The sequence below is a fragment of the Trachinotus anak genome, unplaced genomic scaffold, assembly GCF_046630095.1.
Source record: "Trachinotus anak isolate AG129_WGS33_773 ecotype Australia unplaced genomic scaffold, CSIRO_AGI_Tana_v1 ptg000016l, whole genome shotgun sequence".
Taxonomy (NCBI): domain Eukaryota; kingdom Metazoa; phylum Chordata; class Actinopteri; order Carangiformes; family Carangidae; genus Trachinotus; species Trachinotus anak.
In genome coordinates this window covers 10845284-10870694 of record NW_027273867.1, presented here as the reverse complement: position 1 = coordinate 10870694, position 25411 = coordinate 10845284, and the positions used below count along the sequence as shown (strand labels likewise).

The following is a 25411-nucleotide window of genomic DNA, read 5'->3' as shown; positions in this document are numbered from 1 at the left end:
GTTTTTTAAAAATTTTACTCTTTAGCTCATACTTTTGAGTTAGCAGGTGATGATGTTGGAGTGTTCAGACTGCAGTGTGCCCACCGCTGCTGCCCCCACACCCTCCATCAGCCTGTCAGCCGGCTGCTGGTTTTCAGTCAGGGTTGGATTGCCTGTCTTCCCTGGCAACAAGCCCATCATCTCTTGGTCACAGAGCATTTTGTTTTTGTCACAGTCTGGTGGTGCGACTGGGCTCCCCAGGGTGCCCCGTCCAGCCCGTGACCACCCACCAGCCCCACCCACCAACTCCCCTGTCAGACTTTTCTGAATTATGGATAAGTCTGGATTGCTTCTTATGAAATATGAATTTTCCAAAGGAGACTTGAAAAACACAAACACCTCTTAACACCGATAACCTTGATTGAAGACACACATTCACGTCTGACCAACACACTGAAACCCAAACTTTACACTTTCACAACTAAGGCAAACATATCTGGGAACAGTGCAAGTAGCATTTCTCAATGGTACATTGTACACATATCTTCCTTAATGTGTGTGTTTTCTGCCACTTGGTTAGTTTTATCAATGCAAAGTCTCTAATGCGATTCATATTGTTTTCAGACAGAGGCTCCAGGCTGACGAGCAGGGAGTGTGAAACAACAGGGAGGAGAGAGGATGAGATCAAACCTCCCTCTCTTTCCCTCTCCTCTCCACACACGCTGCTGACAGACAGACAGACAGACAGACAGACAGACAGGGGAGAGGTAGACGGAGTGAGCTGCCTTTGAGATTGAGCTGCAGTCAGTTGTAGTTTCTAAATGGAGGATTCATGTTTTCCTCCCTTTGGGTCGCAGTATCAAAGCGATTGCTGTGAGTCTCTTTCCTGCAGCCGCGACGGGGACAGACACTGAAGACACTAGAGAGAGAGAGAGAGAGAGAGGGAGAGAGAGGGAGAGAGGGGACGCACACACACCGACCGACTCAAGTGTGAGGAAGCTGTCAGTCCAGCAAACACTTCGTACGATTTGACTGGTGAGTTTGACTCTTTTGGCTGTTTGTTTATTTAGGTTAAAAAAAAAAAAAAAAGAAAAAGAAATGTTTGATCTACTTTTGAATATTTTGCAGAACACGATTAGAGATAGTTAATGACTCTTTGTAATACGAGTGACCAGAAGTAGTAATTGTAATATTTCCAAATAACATTTTTGTCTCTCTCGTTTTTTTGTTTTTTTTTCATGAGATTTTCGAGTGATACAGTTTTGGATTTAAAAAAAAAAAAAAAAAAAAAAAAACTTCAAAAAGCAAGCTCATTGAGAAGTCCTCGGAGCCCTTTCACAATAAAACACCTGTGACGGGGAGCAATCCTCTCGGTTTAGACAGTCGGCCCCGGCATTTGATTTGTGGGATGTTGTGTGTCGTTTTTATTCGTGGCGGAACGAAATGAATAAGCCCTCTGCTCGCTGTCACAGGTTGAAGTGAACTCAAGATATGCGTGACGGTGTAAATGTGCCGAGCGCAGATGGAGGAGGGGGTTGGAGAGTGTGTGTGTGTGTGTGTGTGTGTGTGTGTGTGTGTGTGTGTGTGTGTGTGTGTGTGTGTCAGGTCAAGAAAGATCTGGTGCGTAAGCGACCTGTCATGCATCATTTCCCGTCCACTACACCACCGCCGTTAACGGGCAGCAACAGCTAGCCACGTGTTGTGAGTGTGAGTGTGTGGAGGAAGGAGGAAAAAGGGAAAACCAGAAACATGTAATTTCAAGCTAGGCTGCACCCACAAAATGCATGGGGCATCAATTAGTTACATGACTATGTGCCGGTGCGCTCCACATCGCTTGGAAATCTGTTTGGAAAAGCAGTCATTAGTAATGAGTGACATCCAGTTTATCACACTGGCCCTGCAAACAGTGGACTAATATTCATCGCTTGTTCTTACTCCTCAGAAATTGAATTTACAGTGTGTTGAGTGATGGATTCAAGTGCCTAAAGAGCCCACCTCGGGGGTTTGGTGAATTGATGCCCCACTCCAAACAGTCGTCCTTTGTCCATAAACTCTTCCTTTTAAAGCAAAATGGGCTGTGCAAGGAGCTGCGCGACACACCAATACATCAATGTCACAATTTGTTTTTAATCCTCCACATGCAGCCTCATTAAAACACCGTTTGAGGTGACTATTGTGTTGCTCTGGGGAATTGCACCTCCCTCAAGGTAACTTGACATGCTCCCAGTCTGCTCTCTGTCTGTCTTTCTTGCCTTTTCTGTCTGTCTCTGTTGCCCCCTCCTCCTTCTCTCTTTCCCCTCATTCTGTTCTTGCACCCCCTCTCTTTCCCCATCATCAGCATCCCCCATCCCTAGATAGTGACTGTGGAGCTCCAACCCAGTGGGAGGGAAGCCCACTCCCCAGGACTCAGGCTGCCACCTCTGATTTTGAAATTCAGTGAAACGCATACAATGCAAAACAAGATCTTAATAATAATGCAGCAGTTTTCACTGACAGGCTTTAAACAGGCCAAACACTCCTTGCATATACAGTAGTTGTAATGCCATCCCCTCACAAGCAGTGGGGATTGTGGCTTCCAAGCAGACCCATAAAGTGGAATAATAAAGGAGACTAGAGAGCAGCAGTGACAGTTTTATTTGCTGATACTTGCTGTAAGTCAGTTTAGTGCATCAGGTGCAAAAATGAACACAAGAAGAAACTATATTACATGCAGCAACAACAAACACTTTTCCTCAGGTGGGGTGCAGTAGTTGTTGTCAGGAGTGATGCCAGAAATTCTGGGCCCTGTGACAACGGCTCACTGAAGACCAGTAAATGGTAAAAATCTGTAATGCTCTGCCCCTCATTAGTGTTTAAGCCTAAATATTTACATCAGAACATTTGGCATCTTTGTCTGGCAACTGTGATGAAGAACAGGTTACAAAAATCACATAAGAGAACCAATATGCTAATAGTTAAATATTTAAAAGCCATTGCTGTTAGTTTGAGAACTTCATACAAGCAAGTGCTCATCTTCAGATTCACTCTGACCTCCATTTTTCACTTTGCGAAATGCAACTTCTTGCGATGGCCCTTAATGTTAACACTGAACATGATGACTAAGTTAGTGAAAATGCAAAATGAGCAGAGTGACTTTTTCATGCCTCGGCACCCGCGACAACTGTGGCTGGAGACATAATATTTTCAGGTTGTCCATCTGTCTGTCCATCCCATTCCAAATGTTGCCCTGGACTCAGGGATGAATTAATTAGATTTTGGGGGTCAAAGGTCAAGGTCGCTGTGACCTCACAGCTGCCACATCCTTGTGAATGTGATATCTCAAGTGTGTCTTGAGGGAATTTCTTCAAATTTGGCACAAATGTTCACTTGGACTCAAAGATCAGTACAGTTTATCAGAACAGTTTTTTTCATTTAACTTTGATTTTCCCATCACAGTCGTGTTTAATAGTCTCACCTATAAAATGTCAGAAAGTATTGAGAAATGTTCGTTACATTTTAGTCCTACGTAAGTGTCTCATTTTGTCTGACCACCAATCCAAATCCCAAGGATATCCAATTTAGAATGATATCAAATAGACATTGGAAAAACTGACACCAGGTAATGGTTGGTATTTTTGCTGAAGATTAATTGATTATCAAAATACCCCATTCATTTTCTGATGATCAGCTAATTGATTGATTGACTAATCAATTGATCGACTAATCATTGCGGGTCAAACTATGCCACCAGAAGCAGTGTTAAAGTTACTAGTTTTAATTGTTGTTTATTTATTTCTCAATATAACAGCTCTTGCTACCTGTAGCTAGTCAGCGCATCTGTGGGTTATGATTGGTGGGTTTAATTATAGATGTATCATATACAGTGTAGTTATTTAAAAAAAAAAAAACGTTGGCTAGGTGGATATGTGGTTCTATCTATATTTACTGTGAATGTTCCCAAGCCTGTGCCTGTCTGCAGTGCTCTCTCTGCTGTGGATGATACCGCTTCTTGGAAAGCAGGCATCCCCCCACCCACCCCGAGTGGTGCGGGAGGTAGCAGAGCAGTGGCATAGCGCAGACGGATTATGCTCTCACGTAAATCCGCTGTCATTTCAAAACTCTCCGTTACAAGAGATTCTCTAATGAGAAGCCTTCTGCTACTCCCTGTCTATCTCGCTCTTCACTCCATTCTCTCTTTTTCACTTCTTTTATCTGTCTCTCTCTCCTGTCTCTCACTGTTTAATAGAAGTTTTTTTTTTTTTCTGTCAAGGCCCTTTTCTGCCTGTGTGTTTGTGTGAGAGCAAGTGAGAGATTCTGTTTGAAGTCAACATGTAGAGAAAGCGGCCTCATGTGAAGTATAAAGGCCTTGAGTCTTGAACTCGCTGGAGTTTCTACCTTGTATTTTTTTTTTTTTTTTTTTCATTTGACGTTGTGTCCAATTACAGAGATCTGTTTCTAAACCTCACAGACAAGAGTTCATCTGCTAAAGCGAGGCCTTTGTTATGAAACAAAACTGTCAGCGTACAGTCAGTAGGATGATGAGATGTTAGATCAAATGGTGGAACTGTAGGCTAGTCAAGACCAAGACTAGAGCCAATCACATGTTCTTTGAGAGCAATAAAACCAATTGCCACAAGGAAAATAACAAGCAAATTATCCCAAATTGTTATGACTTTTTAGAACTGCATAATGCATTATGCATAGAGAAGAAGAAGGACAATGAATAAATGTGATTTTTTTTTCTTTGTGAAAATTGAGATAATTTGCATAGGGATTGGTTAGCAATTGTATTAAAGCATGAGCTAAAGCGAAGGGCGAGAAAGTTGAGAAGTGGCTCTATGGAAAGTGATAGGATGCAAATCACCCTTCTTCCCTATGGGCTTCTCTTCATATTTCCATTATTGGAAAGTCATCACCATTTTCATATTTTGACCACATATTTCTCCTCTATCTTACGCTTCACCTTCCGTTGCCCTTTTCCCCCATCCAGCTGGAGATGAAGCCTGCTGAACATCTTCATATTAACCTGCCTTTGTCCCTGCAGCAGACAGAACATATGAAAGCCTGGCCTGGAGGGGAAATGTTTGGGAGTTGATCTACATGATCTAACTTAGACATAACCCTGGCTGGCTGGCTGGCTGGCTGGCTGGCTGGCTGGCTGTCTGGAGACATTGTAATAGTTTTATGGGACTTAACAGGCTCGGCAGGGGGCCACTTCTGCTGCAAAAACTGGTTGAGTCACCAGACAGAAGGACTAAATGGATGGAGGGAAGGATGGAGGGAAGGATGGAGAGGGTTGGGGGCCTTGCTAAAAGGAAATGTACTGTAGGCAGGGAGTGATAGAAAAAAGTGTAAGGGCATAATGTAACATTATAATGTAATGACAGGAAGGATCAAACGATGGAGCAAAGGATGGTGATGAATTAAGGAACAGAAGGGGGGGGGGGGCTTGGGGAACGGATTGAAGGAGCAAGACTGGAGAGAAGTTGACAAAGTAGAAGTGGGAGGATGGAGTGAAAGTAAAAGTCAGGATTAACTGTTAATGAGATAGGGAAGGTTGGGAATCCTTGTAATCAGATGGACACAAAAAGATAGAATGACAAAGAGGAATTATTTTCTTTTTGATCAATCAAGGCCATTGTACCAATAGAAAGAAGGGGGTTGTCCTAATCAAGGATGGTGGACTGAAGCAGAGGAGAGGCCAAAGAGAAAAAGGGTGATTAAAGCATGCGTCAGACAAGGAGAGAGAGTTTTGCAAATCACGAAGATGACAAGATGAAGAGCTAATGGTATGAGAGTTTAAGAGGGGAACAGACAGGTCAAGAGGAGAGAAAACTATTGTGGGAGGAAGAAGAGAGAGGAGAGACAATCAGATAAGATATATGTTGTCTCGCTCTTCCTCCTCCCACGGCGTCAGCCCTCCATCTCTCCTCATTCGTCCTTGTTATAAAAGAACACGTTGCATTGAAAGAATAATTACTCTTAATCGCTTGTTCTTTGTAAAATATAAAATGACAGAGTGTACTATCTCAAGACAGATGAGCTATGAAAATGTATCGAAGGTGCTGCCTTATGCAACTTCCTGACCTTCAGAAATGCAACACACACACACACACACACACACACGCACACACGGCTTAATGTAGTCTGTTAGGATCGTTAGCCGAGTTAACGTCCATGCACTTGGCCCAATGGGAGTTTCTGTGTCATTCTCCATGCTCCCCAAAACAGATGCAAAGAAACAGATATAGACCTGCCTTTGGGGAGGACATATGCACGCACACGTACACACTCACTCACACAGTCACATGCAGATGCGCACCTCCCCGTGTGGCTCTTACAAGCCGTGGCAGACAGGGATATTAATCGTAACTGTGGTGATGGTTTGAGGGTACCAACGCTGTCACATTAGATTAGCTTGACAATATTTGGCCACACCCCTCTCCTCTTGTCCCTTACCCATGTCTCGTCCCTTCTTTTTACACCGTCTAGCCATTTGTCATTCCTCTGCTTTTCATCCCCAGTCATTTGTCACAAAAGCCACCTAACTTTAATTGTTTTTCATGCAACTCAGATCTTTGAGTCTAAATTGCCTGTTGAAATTCAGGAGAGGAGGAATTTATAAAAGAAATCCAAGCCCCCTTCAGATTGTGTTTCCAGTCACCAATACTTGAGTGTATCTGCTGGTCTTTACACAACCTGAAAAAAATCTTAAAATAACAACGATTTCTTTGTGCCACAAGACTACCCTTGGATCAACTTGTGTATTGGTTTCAACATCTCTCCTCTCCTCTCCTCTCCTTGTCTATCGGGTCTCATGTCGCTCTGCTTGACAGGGCAGGAAATCATTCTCATTTCTGCTTTAATTCGTTCTGATCAAACATGTCGCTCCCAATCAGCCCTATTTGATTAGGAGATGCCCGTATCACAGCCCACCAACCAGGTAATGGCTGACACTCATATTTCAGTATTATCTCTGTGTGTGTGAGTGTGTGTGTGTGTGTGAGTGTGAGAGAGAGTTACATGCACACACTGTTTTCCGCAGCTCGAGCTTGCACGTGAGCAGTAGCGTGTAGGCTTGTGTGTGACTATTACGAATGCTCTATTAGAGGTGTGAATGTGTTCTTTATATCTATTCCATGTCTCCCAGTCAAGTCTTTCTTCACACAACCTTTATTTTTCTCCTTTTATCTCCTATCATTTTATCTCGCATCGTCCTCTCCTCTATCACAGAGACATGGGGTGTAGGCTTCCTAAGCTGCGGAAGGCAGAGGAGAGGCGAAGCCCAGGCAATATCTACTCCACCCTCCGACGGCCTCAGGTGGAGACCAAAGTGGGTGTGGCGTACACCTACCACTTCCTGGACTTCCTGTTGGGGAAAGAAGGTATGGATACTCTAAGGGCGCACATGTGCTGTCAACGGTGTCTTTATGACAGTTCTCCTGTGTCCACGTCATACTGCACACATTCCCTCTGTATTTTTTTAAGGTTTTCTTTGTCCTTTTTTGAGAGCTTGGGCTGGGCCCATGAAACCCACTGAGACGTGTACTTTAAGTGACTTGACTTCTCCCACACTTGCATACTTGAAATAGTCATGTGTTACTTGTTTCTTAATGTATTATCTCGCTATCAAAGATAGAAGGTTTTCTGGCTATTCAAGAATTTTGTTAGTTAGTAGTGAAAACCTGCAGAATGTCAGCTTGATAGTGACCATGAGAAAAAATCTTGGTCACTAGCTCACAGGTTGAAAAACTTAATGTTGACACATTAAAGCTGCTCATTCAATTACTTAGTGACAGACAAAGTAGTTAGTAGTGACAAGCCCACAGATAATTATCAATCAGACAGCTCCCTTTAACTGTATGGGGCGTTTAAGAGTCTTTCAGCTTAAACTTGAAAAACACCAGGTCATATTTTCCTTTAAATGTACTATTATGTAACTTCTGCCACTAGGGGTCTCTCAATCAAAACAATAACAAAAAATAGCGCTTGGTGACACTGTCAAGTGGTGTGGGATCATGTTGTCATCATGTCATCAGCTTCTCCCAGTTTGGATTCCTTCGCTGTCAGTCGTTCAGGAGATTTTTACCTGAAACCAAATTATTCACAGAGGTCTCCTCTCCAAATCAAACATATTTGGTGATTGTAACCAGTAGAAACATTGGTAAGGGGTTGGGGGCTGAGACTGCTGCTAAGCTTTGTTTTGATTGTTTTGATTGTTTCTCTGATAACTTATGATACAAACGTTCAGGAGGTTTTTACCAGCAGCCAAACTATTCTCAGAGAAGTTTTTCTGTCCATAACAAATAGACCAGGGGAGTAAAATGAGTGGAAAAACTGAAAAAATCAGTTTCATCTAAAAAAATAAATAAATAAAAAATAAAAAAGGGGCTGGTAGCTGAGCTCCTTTTTCACTGATAAGATGTCTGATGACTAAAATCCTTCATCCAGTTAAAATAAATAGTTGAACATGACCAATGTGTAAAATGTATATCTTAAAAATGTGGCTTAAAACTGGATAAAAAGTCTATTTTGATGACTTCTGGCAGGCAACCACAACGCATGCGCATAGGGGGTATGATGTCAGTGACAGGCGACTAAACGAAAGGGACTGTTACTGTGATTAAAATCATGGATTTCTCTAGGTTTGAAAATTGCTGGAAACATTTGGGGTAATGTAAGTATACATCTAAAAAAAAAATATATATATATATATATATACAAGCTAGGTCTAGTCATTTTTCGACATTTTAACAGTGAAATGTTACATCTTGTTCCCTTCATCTCTGGGATTGATCAACATGAACTTCCTCAGTTGTGAAACCAAATGTTCTCTGACAAATGTTTAAAAAAATGAACCAGTGAGATAGTTTTTAGCATGTTTACTACTTTATGCAAAAATTCTCTCAGTGCTCATCAGCACCTGTGCTCCTCAACGTGATGAGAATTCAAAGTGTCTGAAATCACTCACAGCAAAGTACCTTATTTGAGTGTTTATTATGTACTGTAGGGAAACAGTGAATGAATGAGTGACAGAAGAGGTGATTTCAGCATGTTCACTGAAAAGAACAAATCTTGGCCATTACATGCAGCAGGCGAGCTTCATTCAGATCTGATTCACATTTGTCTCAGTTCCAGTCTGGAGGAGGGAACAGGCTCAGAAGAATGTTTCTTCACATTTGGTTAAAATCCAAAGTATAGTTCAAAACACTTCTTTTTACTGGGCACCTTGTTCTGTTTTTAAGTACAATGTGGTTGTTTATTTAAGTTTTCTGTTGAACTCTGCCCTGCTTTGTCCCCCCAAAACTCCTGGCTACAGTTGTTTGTGTGTGTTCCACTCATAAAATAGCCACAGTTGCTGTTCCAACTTTAACCGGTTAAATGAAATGTTTAGGTCAGCAACTCCGCGGGACTGTTTTCTTTTTCATACTGTAAGTATCTGCAGGGCAAAAAGTGGCTTATAAGCTGAAGTTGTGTCTGTTTGCGGCTCCTGTTGCAGGGAGTTCAAAGAGTTCTCTAATTCTCAGATTCAGCTGTATTGTGCACGCTGCAGCCATGCCCTCCAACTTCCCCCTGCCTCTCCCTCACACAATGACAATATACTAAAGCTGATGTGTGTTTGCATGCTGTCTCGAGAGCTGTGTGTGTGTGATTTGTGTGTATCTGCTCGAGAATATGAGAAATTGTGAGTGAGTGGGTGGGTGGGTGGGTGTGCGTGTGTGTGTGTGTGCTTGCAGCGTCTTGAGAATGTTTGATGAGAATCCTCTAGAGGCATCGGGCTTCTAAAAATACTAATTCTGCCATTGTGTTGGTGTGGACTGTGAAGAGATAGAAGGGAAGGACGGAGCGAGGGAAGAGAGAGGCGAGGAGAAGAAACAGATAGTGTTAAAGCAGATATTGAAAACAAAAAAAATCACCTCTTTTTCCTTATGGCTTAATGTCTCCACAAGCCAGCGCTTTGCACTCTGTCACCCAACAAGCTGAGGCAGGTGCAAGTGGGCTCACTGAAGCCCTTTTTTAGAAGCGTTTCCAATGCAACACTGTAACAGACAGCAGGCACAGCACCACAGCCAAGTGGCAATGGTCCGGTTGCCAGTCGGCTTCATTTTCAGCCAGCCCTGTTATGTTTGGCAAATGGGTTAGGCTGTAGTGTTGGCTCAGAGAGATCTGGCAACCCAAAACGGTGGTGGTGACCAAAACAGACAATAGACATGAGGATTGCTCGTCTTTCTCATCGCCGAAGGAAACAGCAGATAAATTGTCTAATCGCATGGGCGGCAGCAGCATATATAGAGATATAGAAAGACCACACAGACACACACACACAGTGTTCATACAAGCAGCCGTGTTGGTTCATTCACACTCACACAAAACACTTTATAGTACTTAGTCAACAGAGTTAGTGTTATCTTTCAACAGACAGGCAGGTCATTTATATGGTAAACTCAATGACGCCACCTGAGCTGCTTAAGATGAGTATACTCTATTTTAGGATAAACACAGCTACTATGAATTGATCGTGTGTGAGTGTGTGTGTGTGGTTGTGAGTGGGTGTATTCCTGCCTCTCTCAGTCTCTCTCCCTCTCTCCATTTGTGATAGAGAGACCAAGAGAAGTGAAGGATTCCTGAAGGATTATCTGATTGTTTGTGGAGATTGAGAGACCTCATTCCCAGCAAAGGGATTTATTTGTATTTGTGTGTATGTGTGTGTGTGTGTGTGTGTATGTAGGAGGCAGATAGAGGAATCTGTATGTCAGTCCATGACATTGAGGAAACCCACGGTCAAATCCATGCTTTAATTCAATTTGGCTCCTATTAATAATATTATTTCCCTGCCAGCGTGACATGACGACTCCTACACAGTAATGAAAAACAAATATCTTTACTGGTGCCCCTCTGAGTTATGTGAGACTAGATGGTTGTTTATTAAACAAAGTTGTGTTCTCCGGAAGAGGAGCTTAATGATCAGACTGAAGAAGAGCGCAGGTTGGTTTCTAAGTTGACCTTTGACCCAGTGAATGATGAAACTCCCCAGAAACAATGTGGCTGATAATTTCGTGTCAGCCTTTGTTTTATGAGCTCTAGCAATGCTCGAGCTGAGAAAATATTTCCATGTGACTAAGCCCAGCTCGCTCACACTGGGTCACAGCGACCCTGTGGTGAGTTCAGGGAGGATGAGGAGAAAATATGTTCAATGTTCCAGGCATTTGGCCTGTAGCTCCATTTCATCACATGACCTGCAACCAATGTCTTATTGTCCTTATTACTCTCTAATCACCAATCTTCTGCACTGTGACACATCACCCGCCTTTACAAAAAGTGCCGTGATCTCTATTATCCCTATTGTGACATTGATTGGTTACCTTGACAAGTCAGCATGAATGCAGAGTATGAAATGTAACAGCCAGGTGTGACATTTTAACCCTGCCTCCTTTGTGTCAAAGCTGTGCGGAGATAATGAGCAGAGGAAAACGGAGAGAGAGAGAGAGAGAGCGGAGAACATGAACAGAAAAAAGGTAGAGAGGTGGAATAAAAGCAGAAGTAGAAGGGAAGAAGAATAGAGTCATGGAGGTGTAACAGAGAACTGCAGGTGAGGGAATGAACAGAACAAATGGAGACAAAAGATACAGTGAGCGTTAGTCAGGTCTGGAGCGGGGGAAGGGGGAAAACGAGAGTCTGGAGAGCGAAGAGAGAGGGAAGTCGAGAGAGAAGAGAGTTAGAGGTGTGAGAAGGAGCGAGCGGGAGTCAAGAATCTGTGGATGTGTGAGGAAGGAAGTTAGGTGTGATGCTGTGTGACTAACGCTGGTCTCTGGAGCAGACAGTGAGGAGCTGAACTCAGCTGATGACTTTCTGCCGCCCTGCAGAGACGGAGACCCACTCGGCTCATTAAAACTTACAACATGTGTCTAATGCTCAGGTGTGTGTGTGTGTGTGTGTGTGTGTGTGTGTGTGTGTGTGTGTGTGTGTGTGTGTGTGTGTGTGTGTGTGTGTGTGTGTGTGTGTGTGTGTGTGTGTGTGTATGAGACTGCATACCTGTGGGAAAGTTTATTTGGATCATGTGCCTACACTATATGTAGCCTGTGTGTGTGTGTCTGTGTGTGTGAGATCTACACTTGAACGTTATGAGATATATTTCTTCTGTTGACAAAGTTGATATATTCCTTCTACCTTACATGATATATCTTTGCTATCAGAATCTGTGTGTGATGTATTTGGTTCAGAGAGCAGGCGGAGCACAAATCCGTCAGTTTGCGATATCTGCACTGTCTGATGCACTTTTTCAGGGAAACATTTTTTTTCTGAAAGATTGTTTAAAATGCTCTTCTGACATAGTTCAATCTATTTTTCTGGACACTTTCTCAATGTCGTTCCGTTATTGGCAAAAATCCTGTGGCTGATGCCAGCAAAGATGGCAGAGAGCTGCTATGTGTCAAAAGTGAGCCAGACTAGAATTCACACCATCACAAGTACATGGTACTGTATGCGCCTTAAGCGCTACACTGTGTTCTCACCACAAACCTTTTTTTCCCTCTTGTACTTGTCAGCCATTTTTGTGAACCTGGCGCTCAGTCTGAGACATTTCTTGTAAAGCGGGCGCTCTGAGGAGATCAGACCCCATTTCACAAAGCTCAGATGCTGACCAACAACTGTCATAGCCCGTGGCTACATTCCCCAAACAGTGGGGAGCTCCTGGCTCCAGGAAGTTGATTATTTTATAGTCACTGTTTTGGCACATATCCTCGCCTAAAACCTCTGCAAGTCATTAGAAGGCTATTTAAATAAACGTGAACCTCCACCAAGCAGAGGGATAAGCCTTGAGGGTGGCAGTGAGTAGTAATCCCCATGCATCACCTAGCAGGCTTAGTGCAAACTCTTTCTCATGTGCACACACTCAGACAACACAGGCAAAAAAGATGGCCCATACACTCTCTCTGAGATACACACAACCCACAGAAAAAATATGCTTTACAGTCGCACACGGAAATTCAGGGATTTGCACAAGGAATTAATAAGGCCTTTCAAATGGCTCACACTCCTCATGTACAGGGGTCAAAAAGTGAGTCGTTGCTCACAACACACAGCGGCTGTCATGTGGTCGAAGCTGCAGGTTAAGACTGGAACAGCAGAGCGGGAATCGACAGCTTGTACCCTTTAAACAATGCAGCCTTGGATGTCTGCATCTCCGACAAACACTTACTCTTTCGTACATCCTCATACTCACATACACGCTCTCTCTCTCTCACCCTCAGAGTCACAAACACAGTCAACACACCCAGCTGCTCCCTCACACACCTCCATGTCTCCTGATCATACACGCTTCTCCTTGGCTCCCTCACTCTGTAACACTGCACCTCCATGCCCTGCTCCCTCACTATAGCTGGCACCATAAAACTCCACCCGGCTTTCCTGCCCTGAGCTGTTCCCATTCTGAAGCGGAATTGCAGCCTCCCTTTTAAATCCCACAGTGGCAGACGGTATAAATGAAGTCGCTCCCCGGCCTAAAGCGCTGCATAACACCCTAATAACTTCTGTATGCCTCGCTTGAATTAGCTGCGATGCCTTGCCTGTGCCTCGTCGGTGGGTGAGTGCCAGCCGTGCAGAGCTAATGACGGCTAATGACTGTTTACAGTGACAGGATCGTTGTTATCCCCACCCGCCCGCCAACCCAGTCTCCAGCTGTTATTATTATTATCACTGTACTGCTTTTGATAAGTCCCCACAGACACCCGTTTAAGTGTTTGCTTGATGAAAGGCTCTCTTGGTTCCAAGCGGTTATGCCAAGATGATGTGATGGTTGGATTTTCTCAGGGAGGTTTTTTTTTTTTTGTTTTTTTTCTCCCATTGTTTCATTGCGATGGGCTTCAGGAGAGTGTGCGTTCATGTGCCTCTATCCTCACATGCTGGCCAGCTTCTCATATGTGTGTGCGTGTCTGTGAACACGCCAGATGATGGAGAACCAATTGAAAATGAGATGGTTTGCACATCTTTTTTTTTTTTCCTGTGTGTGCCTACGTGTTTGTGTGTTTCTAGTTAATTTATTCAGGTTATTTTCTCTTCTCCAGACCCATGCAAATGAGATTGAATGGGAAAGTATGACAAGCATTCAGGCACAGACAGCCTCATCTCTCTCTTTCCAACGCTGCTCTGCCTAACTGCCTCTCTCTCTCTGTCTCTGTCTCCCTTTTCTTCACCTCTCTCATCTTTTCCCATCCTCCTCTCTCTCTCTCTCTCTCTCTCTCTCTCTCTCTCTCTCTCTCTCTCTCTCTCTCACTCACACACACACACACACACACCTGGCTTCTCTCAGTGTTACATGCAAGTGTTCCCTTAAAAGCCGGTGAACAGTGAGAGAGAGCCTTACTACAATGCACCGACCCTGGGAGGGCGGTTCTCGCGAACATTGCACTCTCCCCAGTGGGTTTGCCGTGACAGTTTGCCTCCATAAGATAAGCCCTGCTAACCATTCCCACTGAAGTGAAGCAGTTTTCTTTCCATTGTGTTTGGTAATAAGGCAACCAGCTCTGTGTTGGTGATTGCTGCTAATGCCACACGCCCAAACAGGCAATGTGAAAGCATTGTCTTCCAAACCTTTTGATGCATTAACATGTGTGTGCATTATATTAAATGGTCTGTTAGTGTAAGTGAAAGTGTGTCAAGTGTGTGTCTGTCCATACGGATGAGCGTGTGTTTCAAATGAGCACTTGCCAGTGTGCCTAAGAGTGTATGCCTTTGCACCCTTGTGTCTGCATGTGTGTGTTTTCTAAAAGCCAGACTGTGCTGGTGACAGTGAGGACAGAGGCTAATAGTTCTGGTGTAATTAGTTTCAGATTTAGCGTGAAGATGCCATGTGTTGTTGTTCAGAGGGAATTATCATAATGAAACATGCTCTCTGTCTTTGTTCTTTCACACCCTCTGTCCCTTTTTCTCTCTCCCCCCTCCTCTTTTTCCTCCCCTCTTCCTCTTTGTTCCAGCCTGTCCACTTCCAAATGCCCCTCTACTGCTTTTCCTTTTCTCTCACATCCTTGTCTTGGCTGCGTTCCATAACCCCTTCTTGACGAAATTGTTTGTCTCCCTCCCCTCTCACCCGTTCTCCTCCCTGCAGAGGTGCCGGTGTCCTCAGTGCTATGTCTGTCCTCCGTCAGAGAGCTACCGGTTCAGGTCAGGGAACTCTACGCGCAGGGCTTCGTCCTGGTCGCCGTCCACCCTTTTGTTCACCCCTGTGGCCCTCGCCATGCACACATCCAGCGCCAGCTTCACCGGGCTGTGCTGGTCCGAGAGACGCCAAGGTACACAACCCGAACACATCCTTGTCCTCAGCATCACCCTACTGAAGAAAACCGTTTTGACTATGAAGCTCTACATTGCAGAGTGATAAAGATAAATGAGATGATTCGTTTGCAGCCAGATTTAGAGAATAGTTACTAGGTAGCTTTTGCAACTTCATTGTTTGGAAGCCAATTGATTCCCATTATCTCAAGCTAAATTCTGCACCTCACCTCCCTCTCTTGATGTGAAATTAATTACACACATGCGTCAGCCACAAAATAGCTAACTTTAGCTCAGTGTCCCAATTCCTTCACTTTTGACTATTCATGATAATATACTGTGAAACGACCCTGTATACTGTGCAGCTATCTCCCCTGTAACCCAGTTCTTTTTTAACCTTCTTTTTCTGGTGACACTGAGAACTGCAATATTTGCCACCATATTTTTGTTTTCATACCTCACCATTCTCACTTCTCTCATCATGGAAGTTAATGACAGATCTGATCCAAATAGAATCATATACCTACACGCAGAGACCTGCTCAGACTGTTCATCATCATTCATGCAGTCATTTTCTTCCAGTTCTGCTTCTTGTAGTCTCAGTTTTTCCAATATAAATATTTCCTTTAATGGTTACTATCCATCTGCATTTTACATACCATTTCCCAACATGTGGATATTTTGACATTTTCAAAACATATGTTACTAATCCACTCATAGACTGTATATAAAGATGGACGTAGCCCCTGTGACGTCACCCATAGGTTTCTGAAGAGTGGTTTTGAAGCTCAGAGTGAGCTGTTCTGCAGTTGCCATCTTGGCAGTGCCTGACCTCCCGGGTGATCCAAAAATGGGCAAAGAGGAGGGCCAAGTGTGGAGCTGAGACTTTGGTGCATGGTGTTTTGTGGCAAGTGTACGCTCACTCACCTGTTGCTCAAAGTGGCATGCCCTCGATTGCGCATAACTCTCAGCCTTAATAAAATTTTAATGGGTGAGTTATACATGGCTGTAAACATGTTTATTTCTGCTGTAGTTGGGCTTTTAACATGGGAGTCTAAGGGGATAGACTCGTTTTTGGTGCCAGCCTCAAATGGCCATTCTAAGAACTGCAGTTTTTAGCACTGTGTTGGCTTCATTCCTCAGCCCCAGAGGTTGCTGCTTGTCTACAATACATTAAATGATCCACATTATCTCCAAGAATCTTGAGACATTCTTTTTAGGTTTTTGCAAGAATGTGCATCATATCTGGAGCATATTTGATTTGACATCTTACAATGCCGTGATCATAGTGTATCAACTTTAGATTTCATCATATGTGCGTTATAGTTTGAAATATCTAGGCAACTACTTCTCTGGATTCTGGGGTATTTTGTGCAGTGTTTATGATAGTAGGGTGAAGAATAGTGTCGTATAGAAACGCGGACCCCTGTGGATCAGTGTAACCATGGTTACCCATGTAACCTTCCATTTGTTGTCACTTGCTCTTTGCAATTAAAGGAACTACTTTGCTGAGTCTACAGTTTTAGGCATCCTCCTGAGTTCAATCTGCTCTTTTAATGTGAATTCAAGGAATACGGTAGCGTGTTCACACACATACACAAACACACACTCTAGTGCACAGACAGGTGCCGGGCTGCTCCTTTGATGCCCCTCCTGCCAAGTGGTCCCGCTGCTTCCTGGCACCTGTCACCGTGGAGACGGCTGATTGCATCATCAGTGCTCGCCAGAGGGAAACGGCATGCTGAAAGAGAGGAACCATCTCTCCATCCTTTCATCTGCTTTCTTCAGTGATGGCCGTCCCCCCTTTCCTTTTGTCCTCCTCACCCCCCTTCGTCCCCTTTACTCCGCCTTTTATCTCCCCATCACCGCCATCCCCTTTCATCAAAAACCCTAAAAGTGAAAGAAGAAAAATCTGACAGATCTACTGTTTCAAATCTAGCTGGGAGTGTCACTCATGCCTCAGAGCACAAGATATTACCACGGCCTTCCCACTGACCTCAATCCAAATCTGAAGAGGCGTATCTGAATACTCCTTTTATGATGGTGTCTTGCAGCGGGAGCAGGAGGAAATTTGGTCCCTTTTTCTGTCTAATAAGTCTATTGTGATTGTGGTGAATGTGAGCGCTCTTTAAATGGAAAAATTCACCCTGTTCCAGAGATGACATTATGTTTCTGCTGTGATCGTTCTGGGTCAACGAGTGCTGATGAACACAAGCGTGTCTACCAGAATCTGTAGAGTCAAGGCTCATTTAGACTGTAATGTCAGTGGGTGCTGGAACCGCTCTGGCAATAAACAGGAAACTGATCTAAAGTACACAGTCCAGGGTGATGTTATAACAGGACGAGTACATTTGATATTTTCTGGTTCATAAGAGCAGAATTGAACTGAAGTAAATCACATATTATTGACGTTTTACACTGAATGTATTTTTTTTCATTTCTCATTTCCTGCAGTTCAGAGAAAAGCCAACTGAGGTGGGCAGGTCATCGTCTGGAGACAGATGTGTGTGTGGCAGGTCATCAGGATGCTGACCCAGAGGTGATCCAGAGCTATGTCAAGAGGGTGAGTTCAAGAGGGCACAGAGTTATGCCAACGGAGGTAGTTTGGGCTGACATTATTCATTTTCCATGAATTTGCCTTCACATAGTGAAGGTTGTGATAAAAAAAATAGTGAACTTATTGTGTTATGCAAAGAGTGAAGTCAGAATATAGACTTTAATTTTCAGGGTTGCTCACATAGGATACTAGCGATGAGATGTCTATTCCAGATGCAGGGCTAGAATTATTTTGAGGAAAAGCCCTGACACTTTTCATTTGTTTAATCCAGTGTGAGAGTATTAGGAATGCACTGGTCCATCTTTTTCACTCCTACTAATGATTCTTATGCTTCAGTTCAATGTGTACAGATACACAACCCAACACTAGTGGTCCAAAAGTCTGAGATGACTTTCTCAAAATGGGAAACGTACCCCCACTGTATATCTCACTGTGGTTGGCATTATTTTTATATAAAGTAACATGAGGTCAGGGGTTGCTGTGGTACCTAACACTGAGTTGGCAGCCAGTTCTTCTTTAAACATTTTTTATCAGTTTTCGCACAGGCGTACCCAGCCAGGTTCAAAATTACACGAGAACATGTACCTGTACAGTATATTTCAAATGAAATAAAACAAAGATAAGAGCTGTTCCCGGAAAAGCAGAATCCAGACTGAGAGGAGCCAGCTCTCTCTCGCAGCCCTAACCTCCCCAACTGCCAGAACCCTATCACAGGTCATCCCATAGACCATGAAGTCACCCACAAGGCTGAAAAAATGGGAGGGGGGAGGAGACAATATTGATTAATACATTTTAAAAAATGGATAAGAATTAAAAAAAAAAAAACCTAGTCATCATCAAGTTGAAGAGAAATGGTTCACTCACTGAAAGATACACGAGAATCTCTAATGGAAACTCTTATCTTTTCTAATTTGACATGAAAAAGTCTTTTCATGTCTTTTAGTCAGTCAATATATGACCAGGGATGAAGGGTTTTTCCATTAAAGAAAGATAAGACAGCCAGCCAATGGAGTTGTAAGAGCAGCACTGTAAAGCAAGTCATACAAAGTGGCCTGTTGTGACTTAATGAATACAACTGATATTATAATGACTGAGAAACTGGACTGGTTACAGCATGGCTGATACACAATCTGTATCAGCACCCACACTGATACTGATCAGGCGTATTGGATCAGTGTGTCCCTGAAGAGTCTGTTATGTTTGATAACCATGTAGAGATCTGTTAGGAGGAAGAGGAGTTCACAAACCACAGGCAAGTGATCCACATGGAGGCACATTTGAATCTTTTCAGTGTTTCCTCCTCGTGGAGAGCGATGCTAAACTGTTGAACTACTCTTTCAACAAACGTGATCTATGCAGAACCAACCCTTCCTGCTATCTCTCTCTCCGTACTTGTTGCACTGTGTGTTTTCGTGTGAGCCTTTCATGTTGGCGCAGCACTGCTGTGCCCGTGAAGCAAACATTACGGGGCTCAAAAGGCTACAGGCAACTGCCTATAATTGCCTGTGTGTGCCATATGGTAACTTAGCCTCTGGTCCTGACGTGCAGAGCTTCTCCAGTTCAAATGGAGCGAACTTGATTAGTGGTTTTCCATTCTAAAATTTTGCAAATTTACCTGATTGCAGGGATTTTAACAATTAATCTTGAGGGAAGCTGAGCAAGAATCAAGTCCAGTTGTAATATGACAAACCCAAGTGAGCGATAAAAAAAAGATGGAAGAGGAAAATAAACCAGTAAAACATCCTGGATTCATGCATTCTTGCCTCTCCTGCAACATTGTTCATACTCCTGTAGCTGAGAAACAAAGGGAGGAGCTATACAATGAATGGAGGTTTACAGTAGTTGGGTTGAACTATAGTGAGAGTTAACCATAAGATCCCTGGCCCACCACAGCGTCATCACTGGCATTTATCAGCTGTAAAACTCACTTTTAGTCTCCGCTCATGAATTCGCCAACAGTCCTACAATGGGAAATGAAAATGTGCTCTATTGAATAGATTTGCATCTGAACACCCAGAGAGCACAAAGGGAAACCTGATTGGATGGTAATGCACATCACTGAGTATAATGTGATAGGCTCCGGCAGCGTGACATGAATAACCAATCAGATCACAAGCTGCCAGAGAGTCCAAGATAAGAACCCAGGAGCAGTACCGGGCAGACAGAGTGACAGGATCGTGTGTGTGTGTGTGTGTGTGTGTGTGTGTGTGTGTGTGTGTGTGTGTGTGTGTGTGTGTGTGTGTGTGTGTGTGTGTGTGTGTGTGTGTGTGTTCAGTTTTGAAATTCTATACTTCTGTTTTTCCAGCACTCACCACCCACTCTCAATTTGTCTCCGGACATACTCATCAGATAAATCTGTGCGAGTGTGTTGGATGTAACAGACAGACTGCTTACAGAAGTGATGTGTGTGTGCGGATGAGTGAAGTGTCAAAGGTAGTGGGTAATAGGGGACGATGTGTCTCATTATTGTTCGATGGTAGTTTGCAATCTGATTTCTCTTCCGTCGAGCCTGTCTAAAACTGTCAGCCCAAATATCAACTGACAATTAACCACCAAAGCTCCATGGGAGGGAGCGACACACACACACAAGCATGCACACGCGCACGCTGTCACACACATCTGCACACACACACACACACACACACACGGATGCATTGAGATAATGAGGTCCTTTTGTCATTTGAATATTTGATCTTTGCAGATGATTAGGTAGGTTGTTATTTTGCAGAATATCCACTCCGCGTACGTCAGCCTTTGTTTGTGTGTAAATGAGGTATTGTTTGTCTGACTGTAGTGGAGGAGACTGTGTAGATTTATTTCTGGTGCTGTGAATGACGTCTTTTATATTCATGTGTCACTCAGACTAGATTATGATAAGAGTTTTTTGAGGTGTGTGTAGGTAATTACATGGTGTGTGTATGTTACCCCTACAGATCCAGGACGTAGCAGAGCAGGGGGTGATGTTTGTGGGCTTTCTCCAGCAGCCAGGAGGGGGACCCTGCTTCTTGGGGAACTGGGACCCTGAGGAGCTGTCGTCCTTACATTCAAGCCCTTCGCCTATACATCGACACCCCTTCAGCGCCAACACCAGCCCAACAGATCAAACAGAAGCAGATCGAAATGGCGTTGAACCTCTGCACCACCCCTTTGAAGCCCAAGAGTTAGATCATGAAAATGTAGAATGTAGCACACAGCCTTTGGTGCCCAGAGAACCAGACTTCAGCCCTCTGAAACACACCCAGAGTTCAGAGCTCAACACAGAGGAGTCTAATGAACAAACCTCACAGATCAGTTTCAAAGAGCCGCGAGAGTCAACCAACCAACCTCAAAATCACAGTAAATCTGGTGTAGACACACTTCAGTGGTGTCCAAGTCAAAACCCAGCAGATACCCAAGGGAGTGAGCTGTGTCGCAGCCCTTCAGAAAGTACAGGTACGGTCAGACAGCAGGAGCGTAGTCTGCCAGAGCAAAGAGAATCTACAGAGAAACTATTTAATCTTCCGCACCAGAGAGGAAGACAAGGTTCAAGCTCCGACAGCTGGCTCAGCTCTCCGGAATTTGATCGCAACCATGAAAAAAAGTCCGGCTCTGTCCGTGCAGATGGACAAAGCAGAGTAACAACACACAACAACAACAACCATATTCGGCTCAAGAATTCAGAGAAAGATAAGAAGACAACTTCACCACCACCGCAGGCTAGTAAGTAACCCATCTCCTGTTTGTTGCCTGGTCTGACAAATCATCAGGAAGCAGGTCTCTCTCTCTCTCTCTCTCTCTCTCCAGTTGCTGATTTTCCTGCTTCTTTCTGTGTCTGCAGGGATGCAGCTCTTTGCCCTGTACAACCACACAGGTGAGCTGAACACGTCTCTGAGGTTCTACTCGCTGACGGTGCCACTCCGAGTGCAAAAGGAAGCAGGGCTAATCACAGAAGTCGACGCGCACTGGCTTGACCACATGACTCAGCATTTCACCAGCGGCGCACACCTCATCGATGGGTTCTTCCACCTTGGGGACGATAACGGTGTGTTTCATGGGTGTAGCGATAAACTATAGCACTCTGAGGAGGAAAAAGTAAGGGCAGTTGTGAGACATGGCTTAAAACAGGCCTCACTCCTCTTTTACTTGATGACTTCTTAAACGAATGGCTCAAACTCTTTGTGGAATTTCCCTGGTTTAGTTGCACCCATGCTTGACGGGAGGAAAAAGCTGCTCAGGCTGTAGATCTCTGCTTCACTGCTGGGTAATAGATGATATGCACGGAGTTATGTGCCGTAAGTCCACGGCTTATACCATAAGTCACTGCTCAGTCACCCGTGGAATAAGTAGGCTTAAGCCACGGGAAAGGGGGATCAATAGGGAGAGATTGGCGAGTGTCTGAATCACATACACCCTCCACTGTTTGTCTGAGTCTGTGTCTAATTTGTCCTGTTTTTCTCTCCAGACAATGGGGTTTCATCTGTGGATAGTGTGTTCATCTTCCAGAGCTCTACAGAGGAGACCACAAACACGTCCTATGATGCCATCGTGGTTGAGCAGTGGACCGTTGTTGATGTGGGTCTTTGAGTTTTTAATACTCTGGAGAAGATGTGCACTATGTGAAATCCTTTGTGACTAAAGGCTTAAGCTGTTTTCTGTCAAACATTACATAAGAGTGGAGATGAAAGAAGGTAGCGTGTGTGTGTGTGTGTATGGGTTTTGGGCTGAGCTTAATTTTGCGTACCTGCATGTGCACTGCAATGTCTCTGTGCATTTTGTGTGTGCGTATGATTGTATACTGTCTTTCTCCTGCTCAGGGTGTGGTGGTGAAGACAGACTACATCCCATTGCTCCAGTCTTTAGCTCCATATGGATGGAGGCTAATGTGTGTCTTACCCACCCCAATTGTCAAGACCAACAGGTACAGAACTGCACCCCAAGATATCACTGTTACAACCATAAACTCAACCCTCTGCTAAACCTGTCTTTTTCCTTACATTTGATCACTGAATAACACCACCTAAAACCAGCAAAGACTAATTACTGCTTTGTTAGTTTGAGGCTCTTTATTCTTTTGTCCTAGCTGTTGCCTGTCTCATTCTGTTTAGGGATTAGGACTGACAGTGTAGCTTAGATACACAGGACAGATGGTTTGAGATCTGACAAATCACGATCATATGCTCATCTCAACATGAAACCGCTTTTGAAATCTGTCGGAGCTGCGAACAAAAGCACTGTCGCCGAGATGCTCCCGTCTTGTAACCTGCCACTTTACAAACCGCAACGAACAGAAACTGGATTTCGATACACATAGCAATATGCAAGCTCGTCAGATTATAACATAACAGGTAACAGTAGTAAAAGTGCTGCTCTTTTCTTTCTGCAGCGACGGGAGTTTGTCGACCAAGCAGATCCTCTTCCTTCAGAGACCCATTTTGCAACGCAAGAGAAAAGACTTCAAGGTTTGTTCCCCTTTTGCTTCCATCTCCGCAGCTAATCTGTCACTCGTCTCTGTTGTGCCTCCAGGATACGTGACTTTATGTCACAGAAGGTGCCATTAAAAAGTCATGTTACTAAATATGGGATGTACAGCAAATATAAACCCGCTCAGCAAAAGTCTAATAATAGGCGAACAGTCGGCCTCAAACTGTACAGGAAAGAGGCATCAATAAGAGCAGCTTTGTTGTGGTTTGTCAGGTGTCTGGAGAGATAGAAAGAAAAAAGACACAGCACAAAGCGCAAAACTGTCTCAGACACATCTATTTGATTTCAGATGCCGAGCCTCAGGGGTCGCAGCAAGGCAAAGAAAAACTCTACAGGAGAAGAGGAGAGAGAGAACAGGTCCCCCGTGATGGAGGCCGAGATGGACAGGTTGAGAAGAAACACAAAAGAGGAGGAAGAGGAAGAAGCCGCAGAGGCAAGGAAGGGCAGGAGTAGTGGAAACAGCGAAAGGGCGAGCCTTCAGGAAGGCGGAGAGGAGAGGGAAGAGGTCGCACAACATCAAAAGGGCCCCTTGTTTCTGTCAGGGAGCAGCATCTCCCTTGAAGACCAGGAGGAGGAAACTGACATCGACAAGATCCTTCTGTCCGTGCAGGAGAAGTCGGTGAGATGGACAGATGTGTGTCAGAGAGATGACGGAGCGGTCAAGGAGGAGGTGAAGACGGAAGAGCGGATCAAACACCAGCTGTTTTCTGGCGTCTGTTGACACACCGGGCACAGGACAGGGAAAGGGAGGTTGAAATCTGGGTAGTTTATCAAAAAAGGAGTGTTTTGTTGATCTGGATTTTTAGTTCATCTGAGGACATTCCAGATGTGGTCATACATAGTGTATTTATATCACGCACTGTTGCTAACGCTTCAGTCTTGCTCTGTTTAGGAGTCTTTGAGGTTGTAGTTCCTGTTATGGGAGAGTGTTGTGCAGTTTTTCTGCTTTGGGTCAGTGTTGCTATTTGATGTGTCTTTAAATGAAATGAGATGAGACTGTACTACAATACAGTACAATCCAGAACAAGTCTCCAGTCTAAGCCTTAAGTATTATTTTCTTGCCCATTGTTGTATTTTAAAAGACTGTTAAAAAAGGGAGTATTGATTTCACTGGGCTTATTGTATTTTTATATGTAAAGTATATAAATGAAGATAGAAAAAAGATAGGAGAAAGGATAACACATAGTATGTAGAGACCTGCATTAAAGCCCAACTGATTCATCTGCACTGGCGAATTTTAGCTAATTACAGACATCAGTATCACCTTACATGTTGGCCAGTAAACGAGAAGACATAGTACAGACATGCCAAAGATGTTTGAGGTCATTTATAATCAGTTGTCATCAAGTAATTAGTCCACCAGTGAGTTTATTTTTAAAATGTCAGTACATATCTTGGTCTAAATTTTTCCCAAAACCAAATTTAGGGGATTCAAAATTTTTTTTGAAAAAATAATGTCAAACAATATTAAGTTATCAGATGTTTTTTTCTTTTTTAATATTCAAACTTGTCTTGGCCAAAAAAATTCATTATTAAAATAATACAGTATCAGCCAGGCAGGCTCTACACTGCATTTGGGTAATATGTGGGACATTTTACTGGGTCTCTAAATATTTAAGAGTTTAGTTCATGTAATTTAACAAAAAATGTTGTCATTAGCTCTTGTAGAAACTAGCAATGCAGATCGTTTTGGTTCTTTTTGACCAGGATTTAAGATCCGTGCGTCTAAGATTTCTGTCTTCACCTCAGTATGATTTAGTTTAATCTGTTGTGTAATACAACTGTGAATTATCCACCAAACACACAGTTGAAACTTCGTTAGGGACTTAATCTTCAACACTTTGCTGTTAGTTTATTCAATGCTGGGAGCATCATTAATTATTTCCATTCACCTCCGTTGTATCGGTGTAGTTGCAAATCCTGTCCAATTAAGCCAAAGTTGTCTGTTTGGCAAAATGCTACAAGAGACAAGTGAGAAAATGATTTTTTGTAATTTGAGTGAACTAGCCCTTTAAGTGTTTCCTCTCCAGAAAACATGTACAGTAGAAATAAGCTATTTATTACTTATTTCCTGGAACACCTGTGTTGTGTATAAGTAATGTGACATGTAAGTCTTTCTATAAAAGAAGAGGTCAATAAAGTGTTAAAGGAAATTGAGTCAATCTGTGT

The 25411-nt window shown here is 43.5% G+C and overlaps 1 protein-coding gene across 1 annotated transcript; it reads left to right on the top strand.

The window, feature by feature from the left end:
- The first annotated feature begins 54 nt into the window (after nt 1-54).
- On the top strand, nt 55-25399 carry rftn1a (raftlin, lipid raft linker 1a). The gene is made up of 10 exons (XM_071500067.1): nt 55-1014; nt 7192-7343; nt 15062-15245; nt 17680-17788; nt 20716-21481; nt 21600-21803; nt 22224-22333; nt 22576-22679; nt 23145-23220; nt 23532-25399. Exons 2-10 carry the CDS (start codon nt 7196-7198, stop codon nt 23961-23963), a joined length of 2133 nt encoding a protein of 710 aa, XP_071356168.1. The 5' UTR covers nt 55-1014; nt 7192-7195; the 3' UTR covers nt 23964-25399.
- Nucleotides 25400-25411: the final 12 nt, after the last annotated feature.

Excerpts from the sequence above, each read along its gene's own strand:
- rftn1a (XM_071500067.1), top strand. The coding sequence starts at position 7,196 with ATGGGGTGTAGGCTTCCTAAGCTGCGGAAGGCAGAGGAGAGGCGAAGC. Across the intron at positions 21,482-21,599 it reads TTCACCACCACCGCAGGCTA|GGATGCAGCTCTTTGCCCTG; the intron begins GTAAGTAACCCA and ends CTGTGTCTGCAG. Across the intron at positions 22,680-23,144 it reads CCAATTGTCAAGACCAACAG|CGACGGGAGTTTGTCGACCA; the intron begins GTACAGAACTGC and ends TTCTTTCTGCAG.